Source organism: Periplaneta americana, chromosome 11 (assembly GCF_040183065.1).
Source record: "Periplaneta americana isolate PAMFEO1 chromosome 11, P.americana_PAMFEO1_priV1, whole genome shotgun sequence".
NCBI classification, from domain to species: Eukaryota; Metazoa; Arthropoda; class Insecta; order Blattodea; family Blattidae; genus Periplaneta; species Periplaneta americana.
Window position 1 is genome coordinate 14,981,430 of NC_091127.1, and position 26,798 is coordinate 15,008,227.

Here is a 26,798-nt window from a genome sequence, read left to right on the forward strand (position 1 = left end):
GGACAATGCAGTTGATGTAAACCGTTGTTTAGATTTGGCTAATCTAACCCTAGGGGTCACAAGGTGATAATTATGTATTGTACCATAATGATCTATCTCGTTATGTGGATAATAATTGTTTAAATTTGACTTAATTTTAATTAAACAATGAAAAATATACAAATACACAACAGTTAAAATTCTTTCAGAATTATTGTGTTGTGTTTTGTGTGTTTGGTATTATATTGTATTATATTGTGTGTGTTGTATTGTATTATATTGTGTTGTGTGTTGTATTGTGTTGTGAGTGTTGTATTATATTGTGTTATGTGTTGTATTGTATTGTGTAATATGTGTTGTATTGTGTAATGTGTATTGTATTTTGTTGTGTGATATTGTGTTATATGTGTCTTTGAATTCAGTTGTGTGTGTTTCCTATTATATTGTTTGTGTTGTGTGTTGTATTGCCTTGTGTGTGTTGTATTGTTCGTGTGTGTGTTGTATTATGTCGTGAGAGTTTTACGTTTTCGTTTTCACCGTACTAAAAATGACACTGGTTGGAGTCGCGTTCTTTCTCCTTCTTTCTTCGTCGCCACTTCAACGAAATTGGGGATCAGCATATTCACAGCTGGCAATTTTCTGCTCTGCAGAATAAAATCCAAGAGCTTTTACCCGTTGGATGTTATATTCCAACAGTTCAGATCGTAAGATTACAAGCTATCTGCTATATTTTGGTTATCACAACAAAGTCAGAGTTGAATACCTACAACCGGCAGTAATAACGTCATGTTACACAATTATTGAAACAGCTTTTCCTCACTGCTCTGCAATCATTACTGGAGATTTTGTACGATTGTAAAAAACTTGTATTATGAATTAATTTTTTTTACAAAATCTGTAAAACTGTTACATTTGCCACTAGTCGCCTTATGTTTTAGCTATAAGTTCAACCGTTATTGGTAAAAAAAAAAGTAGGAGTCGTGAAGGCAATAGAGGTCTACTTTCCATTATATGACACAACAGATTTGCAACACTTCGCTTAAAAACCGCGTCTCATCATCTAAATGATATTCCTGTTTATAAATTTTCCTTGAACTTTCATTCAAATAACAAAAGTGTCCATTTTCTGCAAACACAGGAAAGTACGTATTTCATTATATTTCGCAAAAGTGACTTCCAATTTAATTTGTCATTTCTAGTTTTTACGCAAGTTATATGCCACTATATTTGCTTAAATTCACATAACACAAGTATTTCTATATAAATAATTGATTAAATGGCGATCTTACTCGTGTTAATTGTGTAAGCATATGCGGCTTACAGCTGTTTCGGTGCTTCTTCACACCATCCTCAGAGCCTACTAGATCTCGGCGTCATCTCGAACTTCGCTGCCTGTTGTGTGGGTGCGTTCGATTATTGAAAAATGTTGAAATGTGGTGTCAAATAGTGTGTGTGTTCTGAGATTAATCTGTGTGTTGAGAATTTGAATCTGGGTGTGTTTTAGTGTGTCTGTATATTTCATATTGTTCTAGTGTGTTGGGTTTTTGGTTTTTGGGTTGTATGTGTAGGATTTCCATGTCTGTATTTATGTTATTGTATGTGTGGTTAGCATTAGTTATGTGTTCAGCATATGTAGATGTATTGTGTCCTCTGGTTATTGCTTTAATGTGTTCTTTGTATCGAGTTTGGAATGATCTGACTGTCTGTCCAATGTAGAAACTGTCGCAACTATTGCATGTGACTTTGTATACGCCTGTGTGGTTGTATTTATTTGTTTGTGTTGTTTGTGTGTTGATATGTCTTTGTAGCGTGTTTTCTGTTTTGTATGCTATGTAAACAAAAACACACACAAGATCGCATCCACATTCAGAAAACAGAAATACAACATAGCATACAGAACAGAAAACACACTACAAAGACATCTCAACACACAAACAACACAAACAAATAAATACAACCACACAGGCGTATACAAACTCACATGCAATAGTTGCGACAGTTTCTACATTGGACAGACAGTCAGATCATTCCAAACTCGATACAAAGAACACATTAAAGCAATAACCAGAGGACACAATACATCTACATATGCTGAACACATAACTAATGCTAACCACACATACAATAACATAAATACAGACATGGAAATCCTACACATACAACCCAAAAACCAAAAACCCAACACACTAGAACAATATGAAATATACAGACACACTAAAACACACCCAGATTCAAATTCTCAACACACAGATTAATCTCAGAACACACACACTATTTGACACCACATTTCAACATTTTTCAATAATCGAACGCACCCACACAACAGGCAGCGAAGTTCGAGATGACGCCGAGATCTAGTAGGCTCTGAGGATGGTGTGAAGAAGCACCGAAACAGCTGTAAGCCGCACATGCTTACACAATTAACACGAGTAAGATCGCCATCTAATCAATTATTTATATTCAAGTGTTAAAAGTAGTGTACGAAAGATTCAACATGGATTATTTGTATATTGAACGTAATCATTTGTAGTATATCTAATATTTTGCTGTTTACGAAAATCGATAGGCTATTAAAAGATATTGAAGCATTGAAAGTCATAAGCAGTTTGCAATTGGATTTAAAGTAAATTAATGAAGTAAGCAACAGTGAAAGCATATCGTTCAAGGAAGTTGTAAAGCAAAATTTTGTCTTTCGGGTTATGCGGAAATCTTTCCCGGCTTGTAGGCTAAATAAGTTACATCCTTCAGTCCTAAGGTCTTACCTACCTCCTTAGTCATATATGACGGAAAGTCACTTCTAAGAGTACATTTTCGTCTTTATTTACACAGAAGTAAATTTATTTACATAAAATATAATTTGTCACATTTCCGTAATGGTTACTGCTATGTTAATTTTAAGCAATTCGTGTATAGTATTAGGCCTATATCTTTTAAGTCCTAATATTGTTTTCTAAATAAGTTTTCGATTGATGATTTAATTATGTAAATAATTTCTGTAACAACAATTTTTGTAGATATATTATCTGTACCGCTTTACTTACAAGATCTAGATCCTAATTTAAGAAGAATTCATAAAAAATCGTTATCTATCCAAGCCAAGAACCATACTAATGTATCACTACTCTCATGGTGAACAAAAAGGATCAAGTACATATTAATGTTTAGGTATATTAGGTTTCTTTTAATCTAGCATAATGGTTAATTACATTACACTGATTTGAATTAACATAACATATGTAAAAACGTTAGTTATAATGAAATATTTACGGGACTATATTTTATAGCGTATATTGGCTTTGGCTTTCAGCAATGGCAGATCAGTCAGTAACGTGATATTGTTTTGGTCTAGTTCGGTTCTTGGCTTGGATAGACATAAAACTGATTTAGAGTAAACAGCCATTTTATGTTAGTTTTAAAATACAGACGCATTAATTTCTTAATGAACATGATTGTAATATGTCATGTTCATCTCAGGTGAACTGCATGGCAGTTAGGCCTAAGCAAAATCCTATGAATAGTTCGGAAAAATGGAACAGATGCATTAGGGCCACCCATCACACATTATACGCAAAAAAGGTCAGCGGAAGTAATGGTTCGATTAGCGTTTTAAGTATTCGATATTCGATAAGCATTAAATGGTACCAACTTAAAAAAATTAAATGGAAAAAATTTAAACAGTTTGTTACTACTGATGTGTTTTAGTCGGTTTCTATTATATTTTTGGTCCAGGGAAAATAAATTGAATTATTACTGCCGTTATTTCCATTTTGAAGTAGACTACAAGTCAACAATATAAAAGTGACTGTTAATTTAGAAGTTAGTAACATATTTTATGTCGATTATAACAACAATACATATCGATAGTAACATTCATACCATTCAACCAATAAGGAGATTGGCCCCTATAATGCATCTGTTCGGGAAAAAGTCCCTCTACATAAACAGAAAGACAGACAGCATGGAAAAGTCTGTGTATTTTGTGAAAATATCTAATTTAATGTTTCTCAGTATCGCAATACTTCAAACATTTTTTCTTTTATTCAGGAAGTAAGATTGGTTAGACTTCTACTGTTGAAACCTGTTACCTGTTTATCCAGTCAAAAACAGTTGTTCGATTAAGGCTATTCCAAAATAAACCGGTAATGAGAACAGGAACGAGAACGAGAAACGAAGAACGTGAACATGGATCGCAATACTTCAAACATTTTTTCTTTTATTCAGGAAGTAAGATTGGTTAGACTTCTACTGTTGAAACCTGTTACCTGTTTATCCAGTCAAAAACAGTTGTTCGATTAAGGCTATTCCAAAATAAACCGGTAATGAGAACAGGAACGAGAACGAGGAACGAAGAACGTGAACATGGATCGCAATACTTCAAACATTTTTTCTTTTATTCAGGAAGTAAGATTGGTTAGACTTCTACTGTTGAAACCTGTTACCTGTTTATCCAGTCAAAAACAGTTCTTCGATTAAGGCTATTCCAAAATAAACCGGTAATGAGAACAGGAACGAGAGCGAGAAACGAAGAACGTGAACATGGATTTTTTTATTCACAGTAAACCGAGAACGGAAACGGCTATGCATATCGATATGTATGTCAATAACGATATATATAAAGTCGATATTACGGATTTTGATGTTATTTGTGTATAATTGACCAATAGAATTTTCTCGTGAGTACAAGCCAGCCAACATAAACACAGGTTAACCAACTTCGAAATTTAAGACACAGAATATTTATAGTATTTATAGTATAGTAACAGTAAAAAATGTAGGGTTATATTTAGATTCAAATTTAAATTTTCAAAGTCAAGTGACCTACATATGTAAGAACACTTTTTCCATAATTCATTCCCTCAAACACTAAACCAATGTTTTCCCTCTCAGCCTTAAAAAGAACCTGATCCAAACTTTAGTGATGCCCCACTTCGATTATTGCGATTCTCTATTCACGAATCTAAATACTGATCTTGCCCATAGACTACAGCGTGTTCACAATATCTGCGTTCGTTTCGTTTGTAACATTAGAAAATTCGATCATGTAACACCGTCACTAGAATTGTTGTCTTGGAGTGCACTTAAAGAAAGAAGATTCTTCAACTCTCTCTTATTACTATTTAAAATCACCCACACCTCCACACCCTCTTACCTAGCATCTCGTTTTGTTTACCTTTCACTACCTCGAACCCGGAACATGTACCTTCTCTCTATTCCTCTGCACAGAACATCATTCTACTCATCATCTTTCAGCATATCTATTCCACGCCTCTGGAATTCTCTCTCTGACCACGTCAGAGACTGTCGGACAATATCAAAATTCAAATTTAAGCTAAAAAATCACATTCTAGTTCGTGGAATTGCTTGTTGAACACATGTCATGTTGTGCAACTTCACCTTAACCCATGACATATAGTAAATATTGTAACTATGCTGTTGTAAAATTGAAAATTAATATGTAATGTATTTATTATTATTATTATTATTATTATTATTATTATTATTATTATTATTATTATTATTATTATTATTATTATTACCAGTTATCAATATCATCATTGCTATCTCTATTTTCTTTCTTTTTGTTGTATTAGCTCGATGAGAACTCTATAGTGTTCTTTTGACTCTGCTGACCCTCTAAATGGGTTTAACTTAATTTGTATTATTTTCATCAGTGTTTGTATTTCTTTTTTGTATTTATATGTGCTATCTGGTAGGATGGAAGAGAAGGCCTTATGGCCTTAATCCTGTCAGATTAAATAAATTATTATTATTATTATTATTATTATTATTATTATTATTATTATTATTTAAGAATTCAGCTCACGTAGTAGTCTGGTCACATATAGGCCTACGCGTAGCATATGTGGAAAGTGATTCTACTCAATTTCTGCGTTAGTTACAAGCAATGAATGGACAAGAAATTATGTCACGGCCTCCTTGCTACAAAATATATGACGACCAATTAGCTTTTTGATGATAACAGAATGAATTTAGTAGGCTGTGATTGGAAACGAGAACGGCAAAGTTAAAACTTGGCTAACTCTCACGTTCTCGTTCTCGGGCTCCGGTAAGCTTCTCGTTAATTGTGAATGCTCACATTTAAATGTATTTATTTTAACAATTTTTCCGTTCTCGTTTCGCTTTATTGTGAACCAGCCTTAAATTGGCCATAACTAATATAATTGCATGTTTCACTTGAGTATATGGGCTATTCCATCTCAAATCGACCGAAATATAGAGAAAATTGACCTTGCAATTTTTAAATACAATGAAACTTTTTCTGTCCGTTGACAACTGTGATACAGTGCTTTGTGCAAAGTTTGAGGCATCAGAACTTCATAGTGTTTAAATTAAAAATATTTAAATTTATCGTATTTTCATAAAATTAGCAACTTTAAACTGTTGTGGCTCCGAAACCCTTTCACCCAATGTTCAAAATCATGGTTCATTTTGATGCTGAGAAATTAAAGTTTATATTGACATGTAAACAGTTTTTCTTACTTTTTATGGAAATGGAGACATTTAGATTTTTCTTCATTAAGACGCCTTTGCCCACGAAAAAAATATTTTTAAAATATATGGTTAGATTCCGCATTGAAAGTACAAATAAACACATATTTTTTACTGGTGCACTGTTGATAAGAAAGTATTGAAAATATCAAATAAAGAAAGTAAATAGTACGCGCGTGAAGTAACCAGCTGACTGTAGGTAGTCAAGACAAGCAAGGCCAGGAGACAAACATGTGATGTGTCGTCTAGCAGTCATGGCTGAGCTAGATTTATCACAAGTTTTCATAAACACAGGAGTAAAAAAACGCCCAATGCTCGCTTATCTTCAGCTCTCGGCCAGTGCGTGGGGTACTGCACCGTTCAAGTATTTTTTTTTATTTTATTGGGTTATTTTACGACGCTGTATCAACATCTAGGTTATTTAGCGTCTGAATGAAATGAAGGTGATAATGCCGGTGAAATGAGTCCGGGGTCCAGCACCGAAAGTTACCCAACATTTGCTCGTATTGGGTTGAGTAAAAACCCCGGAAAAAATCTCAACCAGGTAACTTGCCCCGACCGGGATTCGAACCCGGGCCACCTGGTTTCGCAGCCAGACGCGCTGACCGTTAGGTGTGGACCCGTTCAAGTATAGGCGTGTGAAAATAATCTATTTAATACCCTCGAAACTTATTGCCGAGCCACTAAGCAAACAATGCCGAATTCCTCTTAATAATGCAAGGTTTTTTTCTCAATATTTTTTACATTTTTACAAATGGGCAAAAAGCCTAAAAGTAAGTAAAATCAGATTATCTGTCTCTCTATATACAATAAAAATAAGTACTACTTCTTAACATAACCTACCAAATGTCAGCTTCAAAATGAGCTCTCGTTCAATGTTCTGCAGTAAATGGTTCCAGAGTTCTGAGCGCTGAAAGAGGCTTGTTTTTATAAAATACGCTAAATTTGTCGCTCAATAATACGAAAGCCGTTTGACTTTCGATAGTATATTTTTGAAAATGCACTCTCCTCAGCACTTTGTATAAATAGGGGAAAAAAAAATTAGAGTATTAAAAAAATGCGAGGTTTTTTACTGATCGATTTCATATGGAATAGCCCATATGTAGGCCTAATTCTTTCTTGCAATCTTTTGATCAGATTTTCTTCGTTTTCAGCACTTATGATTTAATTTACTCGATAATGTGTCTACTCATAACATATTTCATTCATGTTTACAAGAAGAATGAAGGTACTTTAATTTAAGTAGACCTACTTTCTATAAAATAACAAAAATTGATTACTTAAGCCAAGTCTTTTCTTTTTTGTTTTACTTGTGTAAAACACGCCGCAGTTTGTCGGTTCCAGTTTGACAGATCCTGTTCGAAGGGGTGAGGATCGGAACATTGTTATCGTGGCATCAATACACACCGTGTTCGACCGCAGCCGCCGGAAGTTGAAGCATTGTTCTCTGGTCTGAAAGGTGACCGGAAAACCGAATGGCTCATTTCGTTGAGAGCGTCCAGACAATGTAGTCGTATCGCTTTTATTTTCACTCCGAGAAACCAGACAGATTTTGATGTGCAGTAATTATTTAATAGCTTTTGTGCTTCCTTTCCCCTATATCACGTATCGATTATAAAATTAATTTTCGAAATTTGTTAATAGAACAACTTGAACTTGCCTCAGTATGACAGTCATTCTTTTTCATTATACAGGGTTAGTTAAAAGTCCCGCACCACCTAAATAACTTTTGAAGCATGTGGTTCAGTGACATGAAACTTGGTATATGGGGATAACCATATACTAAGAACTCAATACTGGTATTACCGAGTTTTTTCTATTTCCGGTTTAACCGGAAGTAACTCCAACTCTCTTATTTTAAATGGAACACCCAATATATTTTCTTATTTTTTTTAATAAAGCTCATTGAGAGATTTTCAAAAAGTACCCACACTTGGTACTTCTGTACAAATTCAGTGTTGCTAAATAAAAATGGAAGTGGTGCAAGATATTCCTAAAGCCTGGTTAAATCATTCCTTAAATGGTTTCTATGATCGAGTGACTCATTGTAAAGCAGCTGAGGGCTACCAATTTGAACACATAATTTAGAAGGTGAGCTAGCTTTGTTTTGTTTTTGTTAAGAAAGGAATATTTTATTATTTTAATATTCGATACACTTTTCTGTTTTCTTGACTTACCAGCACTGAATTTGTACAGAAGTATCGAGTGTGGCTACTTTTTGAAAAGCTATTAATGAGCACTATTCAAAAATAAAAAAATATATTGGGTGTTCCATTTAAAATAAGAGAGTTGGAGTTACTTCCGGTTAAACCGGAAGCAGAAAAAACTCGGTAAAACCATTATTGGGTTCTTAGTATATGGCTATCCTCACATACCAAGTTTAATATCACTGAACCATATGCTTCAAAAGTTATTTAGGTGGTGCTTTTATTATTTTAATATTCGATCCATTTTTCTATTTCCTTGACTTAGCAACACTGAATTTGTACAGAAGTATCAAGTGTGGGTAATTTTTGAAAAGCTCTTAATGAGTACTATTGAAAAATAAAATAATATATTGGGTGTTCCATTTAAAATAAGAGAGTTGGAGTTACTTCCGGTGAAACCGGAAGTAGAAAAAACTCGGTAATACCAGTATTGAGTTCTTAGTATATGGTTATCCTCACATACCAAGTTTCATGTCACTGAACCACACGCTTCCAAAGTTATTTAGGTGGTGCTGGACTTTTAACTAACCCTGTATTTTCAGTAGCCTACCTATTGGTTTCTTCCAGTATGTACTCGTACGTACAGTATATATATTGTTTACATCAGGATGTATAATTGTTAATAGTTCATGGATGAAAAACGAGCTTTTCTAATAATATCAAATGAACTTCTTTTCACATTCTCTTATTGTAGACTTTCCAAAATATAGAGCTATTTCCACGATTATTAAAAAAATATGAAGTCAATATTCTCTTTTCCTATGAAATAATGAAGCTTTCCGAGAGTGTGATTTGGTGTTGTGAGCGAGTATCTATTTCGTGATATGAGGACAAATATTGAAAACGAGAAGCTAGGTAGCTAGGGTTAGAGTTCTCAAGAATATTGAAGAGTAACGTGAGAGAGTGAATAGTTCTTCGCTCTTTGAGACGGACCCAGGACAACATACGGCCATATGCAAAGAATGGGGAATGAAAGATCGCCCAAAAATATTTTCCAGTGGTCACCAGTGGGAGAGAATAAACGTGGAAGACGAAGATAGAAATGGAAAACATGTCAGAACTGTAATGGAAGACAGATAATGAAAAGGAGTTTGGAACGATAGAAACAGTTGGGCACTGAAGACGGAAAACCTATACAGGGAGAAAAGCCGAAGAAGAAGAAATTGGGCCTCGATTTTTTTAGTTTTGCAGTCGGGTGTATGTAGCTATAATATATCAAAGGTTTCCGAATTATTTATACAAAACTTTGTCACAAATAAATAAAAAATAGGTTGCAGCCGCCAAATTACTCTTCAAGGAACGACCACTGACATAAATTGAGGGAAAGAGGACAGAGGACGACACTGGAAAGTTTTCTTTTCCCAATCGTACTATCAGGGACTGGAATGCTTTACCTGCAGACTTACTAAAGGCTTTACCAACAACGAAAAATGCATTTAAAAATAGGTTTAAAGACTTTACTAATAGACGGTAGTATATTATGCACACTATTTAAAGGCTGTAATTGATATTTTGTTATTTGAAGTCTTGTATCAGTGAAGAAGTGTGTTGTGTCAGTGAAGTGTGTTGTGTCAGTGAAGTGTGTTGTGTAAGTGAAGTGTGTTTGTTGTCAGTGAAGTTTTATAGTTTATAGTGGTAGTGCAAAGTATTTGAACAGTGAAATGTTTTTGAAGTATTAGTGAAATCAGGATAGTGTCAGTGAAATGTGTCGTAATTCCAGTGCAGTGATTGAGTTGACAGCGAAATGAGTGTAGTCCTGAAAGGTACTTGTGCATGCATGAACATGTCATTTATTTATTTATTTATTTATTTATTTATTAGTTATTTACTTATTTACTTATTTATTTATTTATTTATTTATTTATTTATTTATTTATTTATTTATTTATTTATTTATTTACTTATTTATTTTATTGCTAGTAAGTTTGAAATGAATACAAGTTAATACAATGAAAGATAAACTACCCCACTCCTGAATGAGTAAGACTCGTGCTCAGGAGGGGATTCCAATACAGACAAAAATAAAATTAAAATTGAGAGTGAATACAGATTAAAAAGTGTTTAACATGTTTAAACCCAAACTATAAATCCAATACAATTTGTTTTATTATTATTAATTTGGAGAGGATTCGTGATTAAAATAATATTGGAATAAAATTTGTTTAATAATCTGGGACCTTGACTCATGCTATGATAAAAAGCTGCATTGGTTTTACATTTAGGTTCAGACAAACGCAGAGAATTCGTATTTTCAGTTCTGTATTTATGTATATAGGTACCTTTCAAAGTTACCGTACTTTGAGATGTTTAAACAACAATTCAGTTGAGTAATCTTTCTGCTTTTTAAAACAAATTTTAATACTTTTTTCTGTATATAGGTTGGATTTGTAAGTTCCACCCCAACTTATAATACCATACATAAATATAGATTGAGATTATGCTAAATAAATTATACGTAAACAGTTAATTGACAAAATATTTCTTAGAACAACAAAGTAATATAATGTTTACGTAATTTATTACAAATACAATGAATATGATTATTCCATTTTAAATTATTATCAATAATTATACGTAAGTATTTAACCTCATTAACTTCATTAATAACTGAACAATTGCAATTGATCAATCGAAATGATGCATTTTAATTTGTAGAGTAGATGAAATTGGTTTATTACCTTTATTATTTGAAGAAAATGGGTTAGCTCGTGGGTTTTAGTTCGAACTTTGCGTTCAGATACAAATTAGATTTACTTTATTTTAAGTGATCGTGCTTCAGTTAGGATGCCCCTTGTTAATATTATTATACTAGTGTTATTATTTTTTTTCTCGCTGTTATTTATACTCGCTTTAACATCTTTGGTTATATCGCGAGTTAATCTTTGGTTGAAATCCGAAGGCCTGTGTACTATTGTTGAGACTGGTTCTATTGTTGTGAACTAGATGGCGACTGTATGTTACTGATTTGTTATGAATATGATTTCGGTGATGAATGAGGCCGGTGATTTTCAGGGATGTTGTGGCCCGAATTTCCTGGCATTTGCCTTACGGTTGAGGAAAAACCCTTAAAAACCTCAACCAGGAAATTCAACCCTACCGGTAATCGAACCCGGGCCCTCTGCGTAAGAGACCAGTTGAGAGACCAGCATGCTAAATCCTACACCACAGAGGTGGTCTATTATTATTATTATTATTATTATTATTAATTTATTATTATTATTATTAATTTATTATTATTATTAATTTATTATTATTATTAATTTATTATTATTATTAATTTATTATTATTATTATTATTATTAATTTATTATTATTATTATTAATTTATTATTATTATTATTATTAATTTATTATTATTATTATTAATTTATTATTATTATTATTCTTATTATTATTAATTTATTATTATTATTATTAATTTATTATTATTATTATTAATTTATTATTATTATTAATTTATTATTATTATTAATTTATTATTATTAATTTATTATTATTATTATTATTATTAATTTATTATTATTATTATTATTATTATTAATTTATTATTATTATTATTAATTTATTATTATTATTATTAATTTATTATTATTATTATTATTAATTTATTATTATTATTATTATTATTATTAATTTATTATTATTACTGTTATTATTAATTTATTATTATTATTATTACTATTATTATTAATTTATTATTATTATTATTAATTTATTATTATTATTATTATTATTATTAATTTATTATTATTATTATTATTATTATTATTATTATTAATTTATTATTAGTTGTTTTTATTATTAATTGTCATTAATGCACTGTTTGCAATATGAAATGAAAGACATTGACTTTATTATTCACTAGTTTATTTCATGTATTTGTATCTTGTTATAATTGTTCGTTTTGCATGTCAAATCAATGTTTCAATTCATAAATTGTCGTTGTAGCAACATATCCATTACCGCAGTGACTGAATACAACTAGCTCTAATTTGCTTTTTATCGAGTTTTACATTAACGTGAAGGGTGATATCAGTTGCCACTGCATCGCTGTGGTGTTTATTTTTGGTTGCATTTGCTAGCGACACGCAAACACCTGGTCACTGTGTATCACATTGATCACTTTCCTGTTACATTTTAGACCACTAACTTTATTTGTAACGTGATTTCCTCTTTAACACTTGATTTGTGAGAGGAAAAAGAAGAAAATATGTTATATTGCACGTATCTATGCTTTAACGTAACTGCTACAGTACAGATGTCCCAAAATTATCTTTACCACTTTGATGACTAGGGCTAGGATTTTGATGAAATTGCATCTTTTTTCTATTAAGCCAGAAACATAGCTGCTTTAGTATTTATATGTTATGTGATAAACTGAATGTTTTAAGACACATTTTTAGGGCATTTTTTTTTCCTGTTTCAACTCATAAGAGCATTTTTTGTTTTATTCGGTCATTTTTTAGGCATTTTCATTTAATTTTGGCCATAAATCCCCATTAATGTAAAGTAATATTTATTTCGTTCGATATTTTCTCTACATATTTTGTACATTAATACCCATTATTTTGTATAATATTTTAATCGTTTTTCTACACAAATATTGCCATTTTAACGTAGTACACCCCATGTAATGTATCAGTCCAACCACCCCTTCAATATAGACTCCTCTATACCTGTTAGTTCCGGTTAAGAGTTCCCTTGTGGTGGACTACATGGAAGTCACATCAGGTAAAATAATTAATTAAAGTGTACTACTTAGAAAAAATTGTATAAAGTTAAATAAACTTAAATGTTAGTACTATAATTTAATTTAATTACTAGGGAAACGTATTATTTCTCTTTCTTGTGTTAAATTTTATATTACCTTGTTAACACGTTTCAGCCTGTTATTGACCATCTTCAGAACTGGCTGTTGCTGGTCTTGGCATATTTTGTTTTGTTTCCTGTGGCGCCAAGACTAGCAACAACCAATTCTGAAGATGGCCAATAGCAGGCTGAAACATGTTAACAAGGTAACATAAAATTTAACACAAGAAAGACAAATAATACGTTTATGGTCGACCATGCCGAAATGTAGTAATTATACACCTGGTAGCAGCCTTTAATGGACCTCATTAAAGTACACTTATTTATTAAAGTTCAGGTGTTCCACCAATTAGAAAACACCATTGTGGCAATATGAAAGCGCAAGTATCGATTATTCTCGGATATGCTATCGAAAGACAACTAGCGAAACGTCACGGAGGCTGGAAATCCAATACTGTCGCAGAAGGTTATGTTCTGTTACTATAATAATTAGCGTTAATTGTAAATAATATTCAAATAAATTCAATTTGTCATCTCGTTTTTCAATGTCTAAATCAGTTTCAAGGTTATATCAAGATTAATGTTTATTTTACTCTCTAGATTATATCAAGGTCAATGACATTTCTTTCTCGGAAAAAAAAAATTCAATACTTTCGCGTCTGCGCACATCTCACAATTTACGAGATATTGCACAAGGTCAGTTCCGCTCCCCAGTCAGATAAGAATAACATGAATACTTCTGAATAATTTCAAGTTAGAAATATGGTCGAGCATAAAAAGTCGTATGAAACTACCATTATAGGCTCGTTGCATAATGTACTATTTCCGAAGTGATATAGTGTTAAAAGTTGTGTAATCAAGATAGTTAATTACGAGTCTAAATATTAAGTAGTACAAAACCTCTTTTCCTACTAAGCCAATTATGTAAGATAAATTTTTAGGGCATTTTAAGGGCATTTTTTTTAGATTTTTAGGTCTTAAATGCATTATTTTAGGACATTTTTTCATGATTTATAGGTTATCAAAATCCTAGCCCTATTGATGACTAATAACTTGAAAACGGAAAGAGAAAGAAAACTGCGGTTTTTTGCACTATATTCAGACACACTTGAAGTTTTCGTAGCCACTTGCAAAACTTCAATGTGTGCTCCATTCGTTAACACGGAGTATATCAAGGCGGTACTCCACTTCCCTGCCCAGCGTTTCGGCATTAACCAGTGCAATCGCAGCGATTATGCGAGCTCGATGGTCCGGCAATCCCTCACTGCGATCCTTTAGACCACATTTTACACAAACGTCCATAGAAAAAAAACGCAGGAGAGTAATGTCTGGAGATCTTGGGGGCCAAATGATACACTCTCCTGTTGTTTCAAGGTATTTGAATCTTTTCGCCTCTTCAAAGGATAAATTTCCAATTTTTAAAATTTCCATTTCGTATATGACACTCGGGAGGAAATTAAACGCAGAATAAATATGGGAAATGCCTGTTATTATTCAGTTGAGAAGCTTTTGTCATCTAGCCTGCTGTCAAAAAATGTTAAAGTTAGAATTTATAAAACAGTTATATTACCGGTTGTTCAGTATGGTTGTGAAACTTCTCACTTTGAGAGAAGAACAGAGATTAAGGATGTTTGAGAATAAGGTGCTAAGGAAAATATTTGGAGCTAAGAGGGATGAAGTTACAGGAGAATGGAGAAAGTTACACAACGCAGAACTGCACACATTGTATTCTTCACCTGACATAAGGAACATTAAATCCAGACGTTTGAGATGGGCAGGGCATGTAGCACGTATGGGCGAATCCAGAAATGGATATAAAATGTTAGTTGGGAGGCCGGAGGGAAAAAGACCTTTTGGGAGACTGTGACGTAGATGGGAGAATAATATTAAAGTGGATTTAAGGGAGGTTGGATATGATGATAGAAAGTGGATTAATCTTACATAGAATAGGGATCGATGGCAGGCTTGTGTGAGGGCGGCAATGAACCTGCGGGTTCCTTAAAAGCCACTTGTAAGGAAGGAATAAGTAAGTAATTTAGGAATACTCGCTGTATATGGACGGACAGACTGAAACTTTGTTTTTCTGTGAACATGTAATTGACTTTGTGCATCATTACAATAACAGAAAATTCAAGAGGAGGGAATTCTAGCAAACCTGCTTTGGATTTACACAAACACAAGGTAACAAATGAAAATGAGAATGTAGCTGCTTGCAGGTGTGAGGAGCTACATTGTGTTGTAAAATATACGCATTGTGCGTTGTTTAATTGACCCCTTTAACGATGGCTCGGTAGTCACATGCTTTCAAGCCGCCACTGGCCTAGTGCCAACTCGTTATGTCGTCTTGGCAACCTGAGAATTCAGAGCCATTGTGTTTGTAGGGAGGGCTTGCAATGCTTTAGCGAGATGTCAACACACCTATTAAGCTATTTTGCTTCCTAGTCCGTTATTGATTTTGTAATATCCTGATTTCCTGGTCGAAGCTGTGGGCCTACTTGTGTCAGCCCCTGTTTTGTTAGTAAGCAGAGCTTCTATCTCTCTCCCTCCCATTCTTAATACGCATGCACATTTATTGTAGTCTATCTATCTATCTATCTATCTATCTATCTATCTATCTATCTATCTATCTATCTATCTATCTATCTATCTATCTATCTATCTATCTATCTATCTATCTATCTATCTATCTATCTATCTATCTATCTATCTATCTATCTATATATCTACCTACCTACCTATCTATCTATCTATCTATCTATCTATCTATCTATCTATCTATCTATCTATCTATCTATCTATCTATCTATCTATCTATCTATCTATCTATCTATCTATCTATCTATCTATCTATCTATCTATCTATCTATCTATCTATCTATCTATCTATCTATCTATCTATCTATCTATCTATCTATCTATCTATCTATCTATCTATCTATCCACCCACCCATCCACCCATCCACCCATCCACCCATCTATCTATCTATCTATCTATCTATCTATCTATCTATCTATCTATCTATCTATCTATCTATCTATCTATCTATCTGTCTGTCTGTCTGTCTGTCTGTCTGTCTGTCTGTCTGTCTGTCTGTCTGTCTGTCTGTCTGTCTGTCTGTCTGTCTGTCTGTCTGTCTGTCTGTCTGTCTGTCTATCTATCTATCTATCTATCTATCTATCTATTTATTCTGGTGTACTTAAGGCCATCAGGCCTTCTCTTCCGCATCACTAGAAATACAAATACAACAACAGAAATAAAAAGAAAAATCACACTATAAACACAGTAAAGCCACAATAGTAATATACGTTACAAGAGCGGTATGTTGAAGTTTTCATGTTCGAGGAAAAGTTTGAAAAAGCGAAACGTAGTTGAGCTTTTTTAAATTCCGAGAATTGAAAGAAAACATACCGCTCGTGTATCGTACATTATTTTGTGCGAAGATCGTTTATTACATACCTGAAAGACGAATTTCTAATTAGTTGCAATGAAATCTCCATCTTGGTTTCTGTTCAATGACGGCAAATTTGCAAAACAAAAATATATATCTTCAACATTGTTGCTTTAAAATGTTTTCTGTGTTTACTATACTCCAGCAGGCCGTCATAGGCCTATACTTCTGTCTTCCCCCCCCCCAGTCTATGATGAGTCTGGAATCTTGTTGATTTTTTCACGGCTTCCTTAATGTTACTTGCATCACGAATGCAGTAACTTTAGTGGAGTTTTAGAGTTTACTTAATTTTTGCAAATATTTAAAAACAATAATTAACAGTGCAATTTAGGTGAAATTGCGGTGGTAAGTTTCCAATTTAGAATTATTACTATATTGAACGTCTCTAAACATAATATTTTAAAAGCCTAAAGCAGTAAAATCAATATGTCACTTAAGCGGTAAGAAGAGCGAAATTGTTATGTGTGTTAGGTTGGGAATACTGAATGTGGAATTTCAGACTTTCCGCGGATTGGTTTTGTGCGGAAACCAAGCAAATACGCACGATCTCGCACAAAATAATATACACAGGTTGCAGTCACACAAACTTTAAGGGGTTAGGTAGAGCTTACAGCAGAACATTTTGGAAATATTCAACATTTCTTTTCTCCACTACTGTATCTTGTACAATAATGAATATTAGTATGTGTGAAACACTCTGCTATATGAAAATTGTCCACACCTGTGGAGTAACGGTCAGCGCGTCTGGCTGCGAAACCAGGTGGCCCGGGTTCGAATCCCGGTCGGAGCAAGTTATCTGGTTGAGGTTTTTTCCGGGGTTTTCCCTCAACCCAATATGAGCAAATGCTGGGTAACTTTCGGTGCTGGACCCCGGACTCATTTCACCGGCATTATCACCTTCCTTTCATTCAGACGCTAAATAACCTAGATGTTGATACAGCGTCGTAAAATAACCCAATAAAATAAAAATACATTAATTTATTAATATTTTTAATTTTCGATAAAGGTCTATGACATTTTATACATAATAACTGATTCGAATAAAGTGTAGGGTACGAAAAATGAACGCGATGACTTTCAAATTAATACAGTTCTGTGGAGCCTTAATTGAGTAAGTTTATTATTGTACAATTAAAGAATCTATGAGTTATTTTGTTTAAAATAAACCTTTTGTATTGTTCTAAAATGGTTTTCCTTAAATTTCTTTCAACATTTTGCCCACTCTTGCAATAATATGTTTTTTAAGTTTCACATTATTGTACAGCACGGCAATATTTTTTGGCCAGCACGTTCTCCTGATCTCTCTATTTGTGATGTCTCCGTCCGGGGCAAATTCAGAGCAAGAGTGTTTTAACTGAAAAGAAAGCATTTATTTATTTCGCAACAGGATAGACCTCATGTCACTGACGATCCGGAAGTTTTTGTCAGCCAGGAAAGCGTATTAACTCGGGTAGATACGGTAAAGAATAATTTCGAAATTGTAAGAATGTGTGCAAAATGATGGCAGTTTCCATATAAACAAAAATATTTCATTTAAAAATTATATGTAATGTCTTTTATATAACAACAATAATAATAATAATAATAATAATAATAATAATAATAATAATAATAATATTCACTTACAAATGGCTTTTAGAGAACCCAAAGGTTCTTTGCCGCCCTCACATATGCCCGCCATCAGTCTCGATCCTGTGCAAGATTAATCCAATCTCTACCATCATATCCCACTCCCTCAAATCCATTTTAATATTATCTTCCCATCTACGTCTCTGCCGCCCAACTAACACTCTATATGCATTTCTAGATTCGCCCATACGTGGGAAATTTATACTTTGAAGAGGTAGGAAAACTAAAAATATCTTGGAGCAACACTAACAAAGAAACAAATAATAATAATAATAATAATAATAATAATAATAATAATAATAATAATAATAATAATAATAATAATAATAATAATAATAATGTTAATAACAGTAATAATAATATTATAAGCAAAATTATATAAAATTATATTAATTTTGTCCACACCTGTGGAGTAACTGTTAGCGCGTCTAGCCGCGAAACCAGGTGGCCCGGGTTCGATTCCCGGTTGGGGCAAGTTACCTGGTTGAGGTTTTTTCCGGTGTTTTCCCTCAACCCAATATGAGCAAATGCTGGTAACTTCATTTAATGGACCTCGACTCATTTGCAACGCATTAATGACCTTCAGTCTCATTCTAAACTACTGAAATAATCTAAGATTGTTGATAATCAGAAGTATGCGTAAGATATAACCTACTGATATAAAATTAATATATGAATATTAACTTTGAGAATTGGTCAGTTTTTCTGGGTGACAAGCCTTATATTCCTGGAAATCGCCATTTTGACATATTCAAAATATTAATTTTATAACAAATGTTATATCTTACGTGCATACTTTCTGGATAAATGAAATCATAAGTTTCTAATACTAATACATCTATCCAGTATTTTAGAAGAGAATACTGATGTGGACTTCAATTAATTCGTTGCAAAATTAACGATCCATTAAATTAAGTTGGTTTATTTGCCTAGATGTGGGAGATCCAGCGGTAGCACTGTCAACTGAATTCTTTCAACACAACGGAACAGGGTTCTGTTCTATGGAAGATCCCGTATCCATTCTCATTCTTATGTAATATTATAGCCTATTTATCTGGATGAGCCAAAAAGGGACGTCTTAATTCTGTAGATAAAACATTTTATTTTTCCTACTTTCAACATACATCTGCATAATATATATTATATTATTATTATTATTATTATTATTATTATTATTATTATTATTATTATTAATTAGTAGTATTTATTTATTTAACCTGATAGAGATAAGGTCGTCAGGCCTTCTCTACCCCTCTACCAGGGGATTACAACTACAATATGAAGAATAAAATTACAATTAATATTCAATTTACAATTACAATTACAATAAAAATCGAAATACGAAAAAGTTACGTGATTAATGAAAGCTGGACAATTTATTATAGAAGCTAAGAACAAAGAATTATTATTATTATTATTATTATTATTATTATTATTATTATTATTATCATCATCATTATTATTATTACAAATAAATAAATTAATTAATTTACAATTACAATAAAAATCGAAGTACAAAAAGATTATCTGATTAATGAAAGCTAGAGAAATTATTATAGAAGTTAAGAACAAAAAATTATTAATATCATTAATTAATTTACAATTGCAGTTACAATAAAAATCAAAGTACGAAAAAATTACCTGATTAATGAAAGCTACACAATTTATTGTAGAAGTTAAGAATAAAGAATTATTATTAATTAATTAATTTACAATTACAATTAAAATAAAAAATACGAAAAGATTAGTCTACCTGATTAATGAAAGCTAGACAATTTATTATACAATTTAAGAACAAGAATTGTTGTTGTTATTATTATTACTATTATTATTATTATTATTATTATTATTAATGTATTTATTCATTTAATTATTTATTTATTTATTTATTTATTTATTTATTTATTTGCAATTACAATAAAAATCAAAGTACGAAAAGATTACCTAATTAATGAAAGCTAGACAATTTATAATAGAAGTTATGAACATAGAATTATTATTATTATTATTATTATTATTATTATTATTATTAATTTATAACTACAATAAAAATCGAAGTACGAAAAGATTACCTGATTAATGAAAGCTAGACAATTTATTATAGAAGTCAAGAACAAAGAAGTATTATTATTATTATTATTATTATTATTATTATTATTATTATTAATTTATAACTACAATAAAAATCGAAGTACGAAAAGATTACCTGATTAATGAAAGCTAGACAATTTATTATAGAAGTTAAGAACAAAGAATTATTATTATTATTATTATTATTATTAATCAATTAATTAATTAACTTTAAAGCGTATTGAAATTATTGTATTTTACACTATATAGGCTCTCAAATGTCAGACGAAATTCTTCTTCCCGAGAAAATTTGTTCCGTATGCGGAATTATCCGACAGCAGTAGGTAAATATAATTCTGGGCCTAGTTGCAGCTATGGTCGTACAACAGGATGCTGGTACTTACGGCTCTGGCCGCGGCGATAGCGATGTGCGCCGTTAGGATCGCTCCGAAAAGGCTCAGCAGCGTCGAAGAGCGTCGCTCCGCCATGCTGCCGCCTCTGTCCGCTGTCACTCTCGCAATGAGCACTGGTCCGGCGTCGCGGAGCGTCGTGGCGCCACCATTCAGCGCTGCGGATCGATATATGACAACGTGCCGGGATTCGAACACCAGTTCTTGAGCAGATACGAACTTGCGCGGAGACAATAGTTGACTTTATCTTCCCTCTCTACTCTTCCTATACTTTTAAGGCCACGAAACTCTTTTCGCATCGGAGAGAGAATATGCCTTCAGTAGCTGATGCTTCTTTATTTAATTAACCGACGGGCTATCAGTGGAAGGCCCGGAGATCAGTTCCCAGAGTTCCCTATCTTGGCTTCGGTTTTCTATGGTTCATCTCACTCAAACTCTATGATTCACGAGTAGGGAGCGGAATAAATATGAAATTTCATTTTTTACACCTTTAATCGCAAAGTATTGAGAATAACAATTTTTCTGTTTATCCATTAGTACAGTCGAAATTGGGGTAGTTCATTTTATCATATTTCGTAATATTTCATAAAAATGTTGATACTATGAACAAATCTTCATATTTGTTCTTATTTCCCAACACTGAACTTTCTTTGATGTATTTCCGATCTACTGGAGACTGGAGAATTTTGAAGACGAGCTTCGATTTTCTTAAGGCGAAGGACCTACAGGAATGACGAAATAAATATGTGTAAAAATTAAATTTTTTTTTATTTTTAGCCTATATATATATATATATATATATATATATATATATATATATATATATAAATTTTTTATGGGAAATGCCTGTTATTATTCGGTTGAGAAGCTTTTGTCATCTAGTCTTCTGTCAAAAAATCTGAAAGTTAGAATTTATAAAACAGTTATATTACCGGTTGTTCTGTATGGTTGTGAAACTTGGACTCTCAATTTGAGAGAGGAACATAGATTAAGGGTGTTTGAGAATAAGGTTCTTAGGAAAATATTTGGGGCTAAGCGGGATGAAGTTACAGGAGAATGGAGAAAGTTACACAACACAGAACTGCACGCATTGTATTCTTCACCTGACATAATTAAGAACATTAAATTCAGACGTTTGAGATGGGCAGGACATGTAGCACGTATGGGCGAATCCAGAAATGCAAATAGAGCGTTAGTTGGGAGGCCGGAGGGCAAAAGACCTTTGGGGAGGCCGAGACGTAGATGGGAAGATAATATTAAAATGGATTTGAGGGAGGTAGGATATGATGGAGGAGACTGGATTAATCTTGCTCTGGATAGGGATCAATGGCGGGCTTATGTGAGGGCGGCAATGAACCTCCGGGTTCCTTAAAAGCCAGTAAGTAAGTATATAATTTTTTAATTTAAACTTCAGACCAATAACATTGGCAGACCACAAGGATCCTGAATTCTAGTATAGTATTGATTAGAGATGAACAACGATCGAGAAAGCAAGACTAACAGCGCCCGCAAAGCCGAAAACCCGCACGACAATGTTGTATACGTCGTGTCGTTGACGCAAAGACTGCTTGTGAGTGTTTCGAGACGTCGAGATTGATTACTCCCGAAGTCCCGAACGTCAAGCAGGCTTGAATCGCCACAGTTTTTTATACGTGATTGACCTTTTATCTACTTTGGCAAACTGTTATATAAACAATCAAATTGCCTATTTGAAACATCATCTCTACCTTTCAGTGTATAATAATCCGTTTCTCAGTCTTTATTTAATTACTAGGCCCTTATTAAAAGGCTAGGAATTTTCTTTTCATATGTTTAATATCAAGTGTGCAATCTCAAGTAAAAAGATATTAACGTTATGTTTCATGTTTCTTAGAAATGCAAATTTATTTGAGAATTGTTTTTTTTTTTCTATTTATATAACCATAGGTAATATCATAGGCTATACCTAATAGAACCAGAACATTTTGATAATTAAGATACTGTTCTGTTTTGTCTTTTTGTCTCATTTAAACATTTATAATGTTATTTATTTCAATTATGTATCTTATCCAAAGTTACGAAATCTTTCCACGCCGACCAAATGCTATTTCGAGAATGATGACCGAGACTCGAAGCGCACGAGAATGACGAGACGAGACTCGGAAAACAAATGCAACGAACACAGCGAGCGAGAGCGGCAGTTAGTTTTGTTCATCTCTAGTACTGACTTAATTTGGGCGAAATTTCAAGGTCGTTAGGAAGAAAATAATTGCTTTTACGTCATTTTTAAATAGCCGCTGCGCTGCAGTCCGTTACTCTGTGCTCAAACTTCTCCGTTGAATATCCGGAGTTCGTATAATATCTCAGACAATAAGAGAGATAATTGAATGAAATTTTCAGGGCATATTCCCACATTATACCTGAATAATTCTGGAAGAGGAAACTATTAAATTAAAAAATAAGTTAAAAGTAGACGTGCAATTTTTCTCGGGAATTTTCGCTTTGTGTTGCTTCAGGAGATTTGAATAAATATTCTCCGGTTATTGCTCTCCCCTTTGCTAGATAATCAACCATGATTATCTCTTTATAATTCCAGAACACGGGTGCCGTGACTTCCCCAGCTGATTAAACAGCTTTTACTTTCTTTAGAGGCGGAGAATCACTGTTCGTCCATTGTTTCGACCGCTGTTTTGTACCTGGCATCAGGGGCGTATATTGCGGATGTCCAAGGTGTGCGCTGGACACCCTGTAAATTCTGCAATCTCATTTTTTATTTTAAGTTGTTTTATATAATGCAACAATAATTTTAATTTATCACAATTTAAATGCGTGGTAATCTCATTGGAAGTTGACGTATATAGTTCAAGACTAATTTTAATTCATTACCATAGATAAATATATAATAGGATGCGAAACTGCGGTCAGCACCATCTGGATTTGGGATCTGAAATAAGGTGATCAGCGCCCAACGTCGTAGGTGGTGAACATTAGAACTACGTGTTGGGTACATTATCCAGAGTTCTCTATTTATCCGTTCGAGATATTGCTGTACGGGAGAGTCGAAGAGACGAGATGGCGGACTGAAACTTGCTAATAAGTGAACATAAAGTGATACGTGTGTGTATAAGCAGTGTATGTTAAACAGTGATATTTATGGACGTTGTAAAAATAGTGTTGATGAATGTATTGTAAAGTAATAGTAATATAATAAATTGAACTATCTAAGTAGTTCTTGCAGACTTTTCCATTGCGCTGTACAATAAATACCCAAAGAATACAATCCCAATTATCTAACCTTTTGCTTTATTTTTTGTCTCTGTCTGGTTATATTTTAATCGGGTAGTGTAAAACACATCGTCTCTTTTATCTTCCTATTGGCTCCGGTAAGACTTTTCAGTAGAATATGCTGTGAGGAATAAAACTGTAAATGTTTTATTTTAAATTGGGTTAGTTTTGAATATCGATGAGGGTGGGGGGAAATACTTTCTGCACAGTTTAACGTTTTCGTCACCAGATGCGCTGCTAAATGCATGGAGTAATTACTCTTTTCGCTACTTGGTGCGCTGCTAGATGTAATAACGCCCCTCCCACAAACAGATGGCAGCAAGATCAATTTCTACAACAGCGCCTCTAGTAGGTGTTAGGGAAACTCGGTAAGTTTCGCATCCTATTATATATTTATCCATGTCATTACCCTTTAAATATTTTAAATTCCTGCTGGTTGAATGTGCACACCATCCCCAGAACGGCTTTCGTTTTATAACGTACGCTCTGCCTGACGAAGTGGGATGAGTTCTGGTCTGGTTGTCCTGTCCGTACAAAAGAACATCCCCTGCTGAGAGTTACTGCTATAATTCTCTGCGCGCGCAAGGTGGCATGGTGGGGATACTCGCTTCTCTCAAGCTCGCAGGTCGTCCTGTATACAGGCAGCTCAACTTGTCAATAGCGTTACAAAATATTGTGTTTGACGTGTGTTTACGTGAATTTACTGTGTTTAGGTTTTACTAGGGTTCATAGTTGTGTGCCAGCGCAGGTGAACAATTTAAATTACTTATTTAATGATAATAAAACTTGGAAATGTACACTGTAAAAGATCTTTTACAAAAGCCATTCTCTTCTCGCCCACTAGGAGAGAAATTACATATAGTGAATAAGGGTAGACCTACCCCGCCACTTCCGAATTTAGTGCAACAATATAAAACAAAAAGCGAACAATACACTAGACATTTTTCTATTTCACAATATGAAAATGTAGAATACATAGTTAGCCGGTTGTGGAACTTCAAACAGGTTATTTTGTTGGCCATGGTTATTATTTGATCATAAATAATGCAATTTTGAATAACGTTTTTTGTAGTTGCCTCCTTTCTCCGGCATTTGCAGGGCAGTCATTGAAACAAGCAGTGGCGTATACTGGTTAAAGGGTTTGGGCTACCGCTGACCCTATTATTACACAAAATATATCTAACAATTACTTTAATTTTAATTACTATGGTAAAACTAATAATACAAAATTATTACATTATGTTATATTATAAACTTTTTCTTTTGTAATTTCCTTGGGCTACCGCCGGTAGCCCCGGTAGCCCGCAAAATACGCCCCTGGAAACAAGGTGATTATTTTTAAGAAGTTGTGGTGCGAGTACTTTGAATAATATTTAAATGTCAATTTCTTTTAATTTCATGTCATTTTTCCTTTAGTTTAAGGGCATTTTAATGATCATTTTAAGTAGATTTTTAGGTCATCAACATCCGCCCCATAGTTATTACTTATAAGTAATACTAAATTATACATTAAAAATGGCAGTTAATGTTGACCCGATATTTCACTTAGGCCTATAATACCTAATTGTGCGAGATAGACCAACTATATATATTTTTAACAGAACACCCAAACTCCAGGTTCAGCATACGCCACTGCCTGGCATGTAGTAGTGGAACCAAGTTTCATTAGTGACCACATTACCGCCTAAAAAATTGGGATATTTTTCTCGAATCGAGCGAGATAGTCCCTCGAAATTTTACATCGGACATGCTTTTGTTCCGGTGTTAACAAATATGGAATCCACCTTGCGGAGACCTTGGTCATGCCCAAGACAATGAATAAGATGTGGCGCACCAGTTCAGTTGAGATACGCATAACCTTGCTAATTTCCCGCGCTTTCAGATGACTGTCATTCAATACCATATCGTGGACTTTTTCCTACGGTTTTTTCACTTGTTGCTGTTACTGGACATCTACTGCAGGGGTCATCTTCCACTCTCTCTCTCTCTCTCTCTATCATGTTTAAATAGTGCCACTCATTTTTTCACTTTGGAACGATTCCTCCAGTATAGCATCCATGTCTGCTTTAATTTCTGTTGGACTCATTCCTTTTTCTATGAAATATTTAATGGCGGTATGAAGCTCGATATTTTCCATTTTTGCCAACTGTTCGGCGCACTAACTTCAAAATTAAACTACACAAAATGCAGCCAACAGAAAATTATGATTTTTCGTGCATGAACTAATGTAAAATGGCCGCTAACAATGGCGGCATTGTTGACTCATTTTCAATGTTTTCTACATGTCAGGCCACGAACTTTTCAAACGCATCTCGTATGCGTAGGAAGAGCTAGTTTTTAAAAAGGGAGAGCTTATGTTTCATTTTTTTATTTATTTTCATGAAATCTCTGCGATGGAAGTCAGTAGGTCGCGGGTACGATTCCCGATGGAGTCGTGGAACTTTCCTTACTGATTCTTCTGGCTGCAATGT

At 33.4% G+C, this 26,798-nt stretch overlaps 1 protein-coding gene across 1 annotated transcript in view; it reads right to left on the reverse strand.

Annotated features, from left to right (window-relative positions):
* LOC138708829 (mucin-22-like) overlaps nt 1-21,272 on the reverse strand; it is a 198,157-nt gene extending 176,885 nt beyond the window's left edge. Inside the window, exon 1 of the mRNA XM_069839045.1 lies at nt 21,058-21,272. Within this exon, the coding sequence (XP_069695146.1) occupies nt 21,058-21,141 (84 nt within the window). The 5' untranslated portion in view covers nt 21,142-21,272. The remainder of the gene's footprint in view (nt 1-21,057) is intronic.
* Between the last annotated feature and the right edge of the window lie 5,526 nt (nt 21,273-26,798).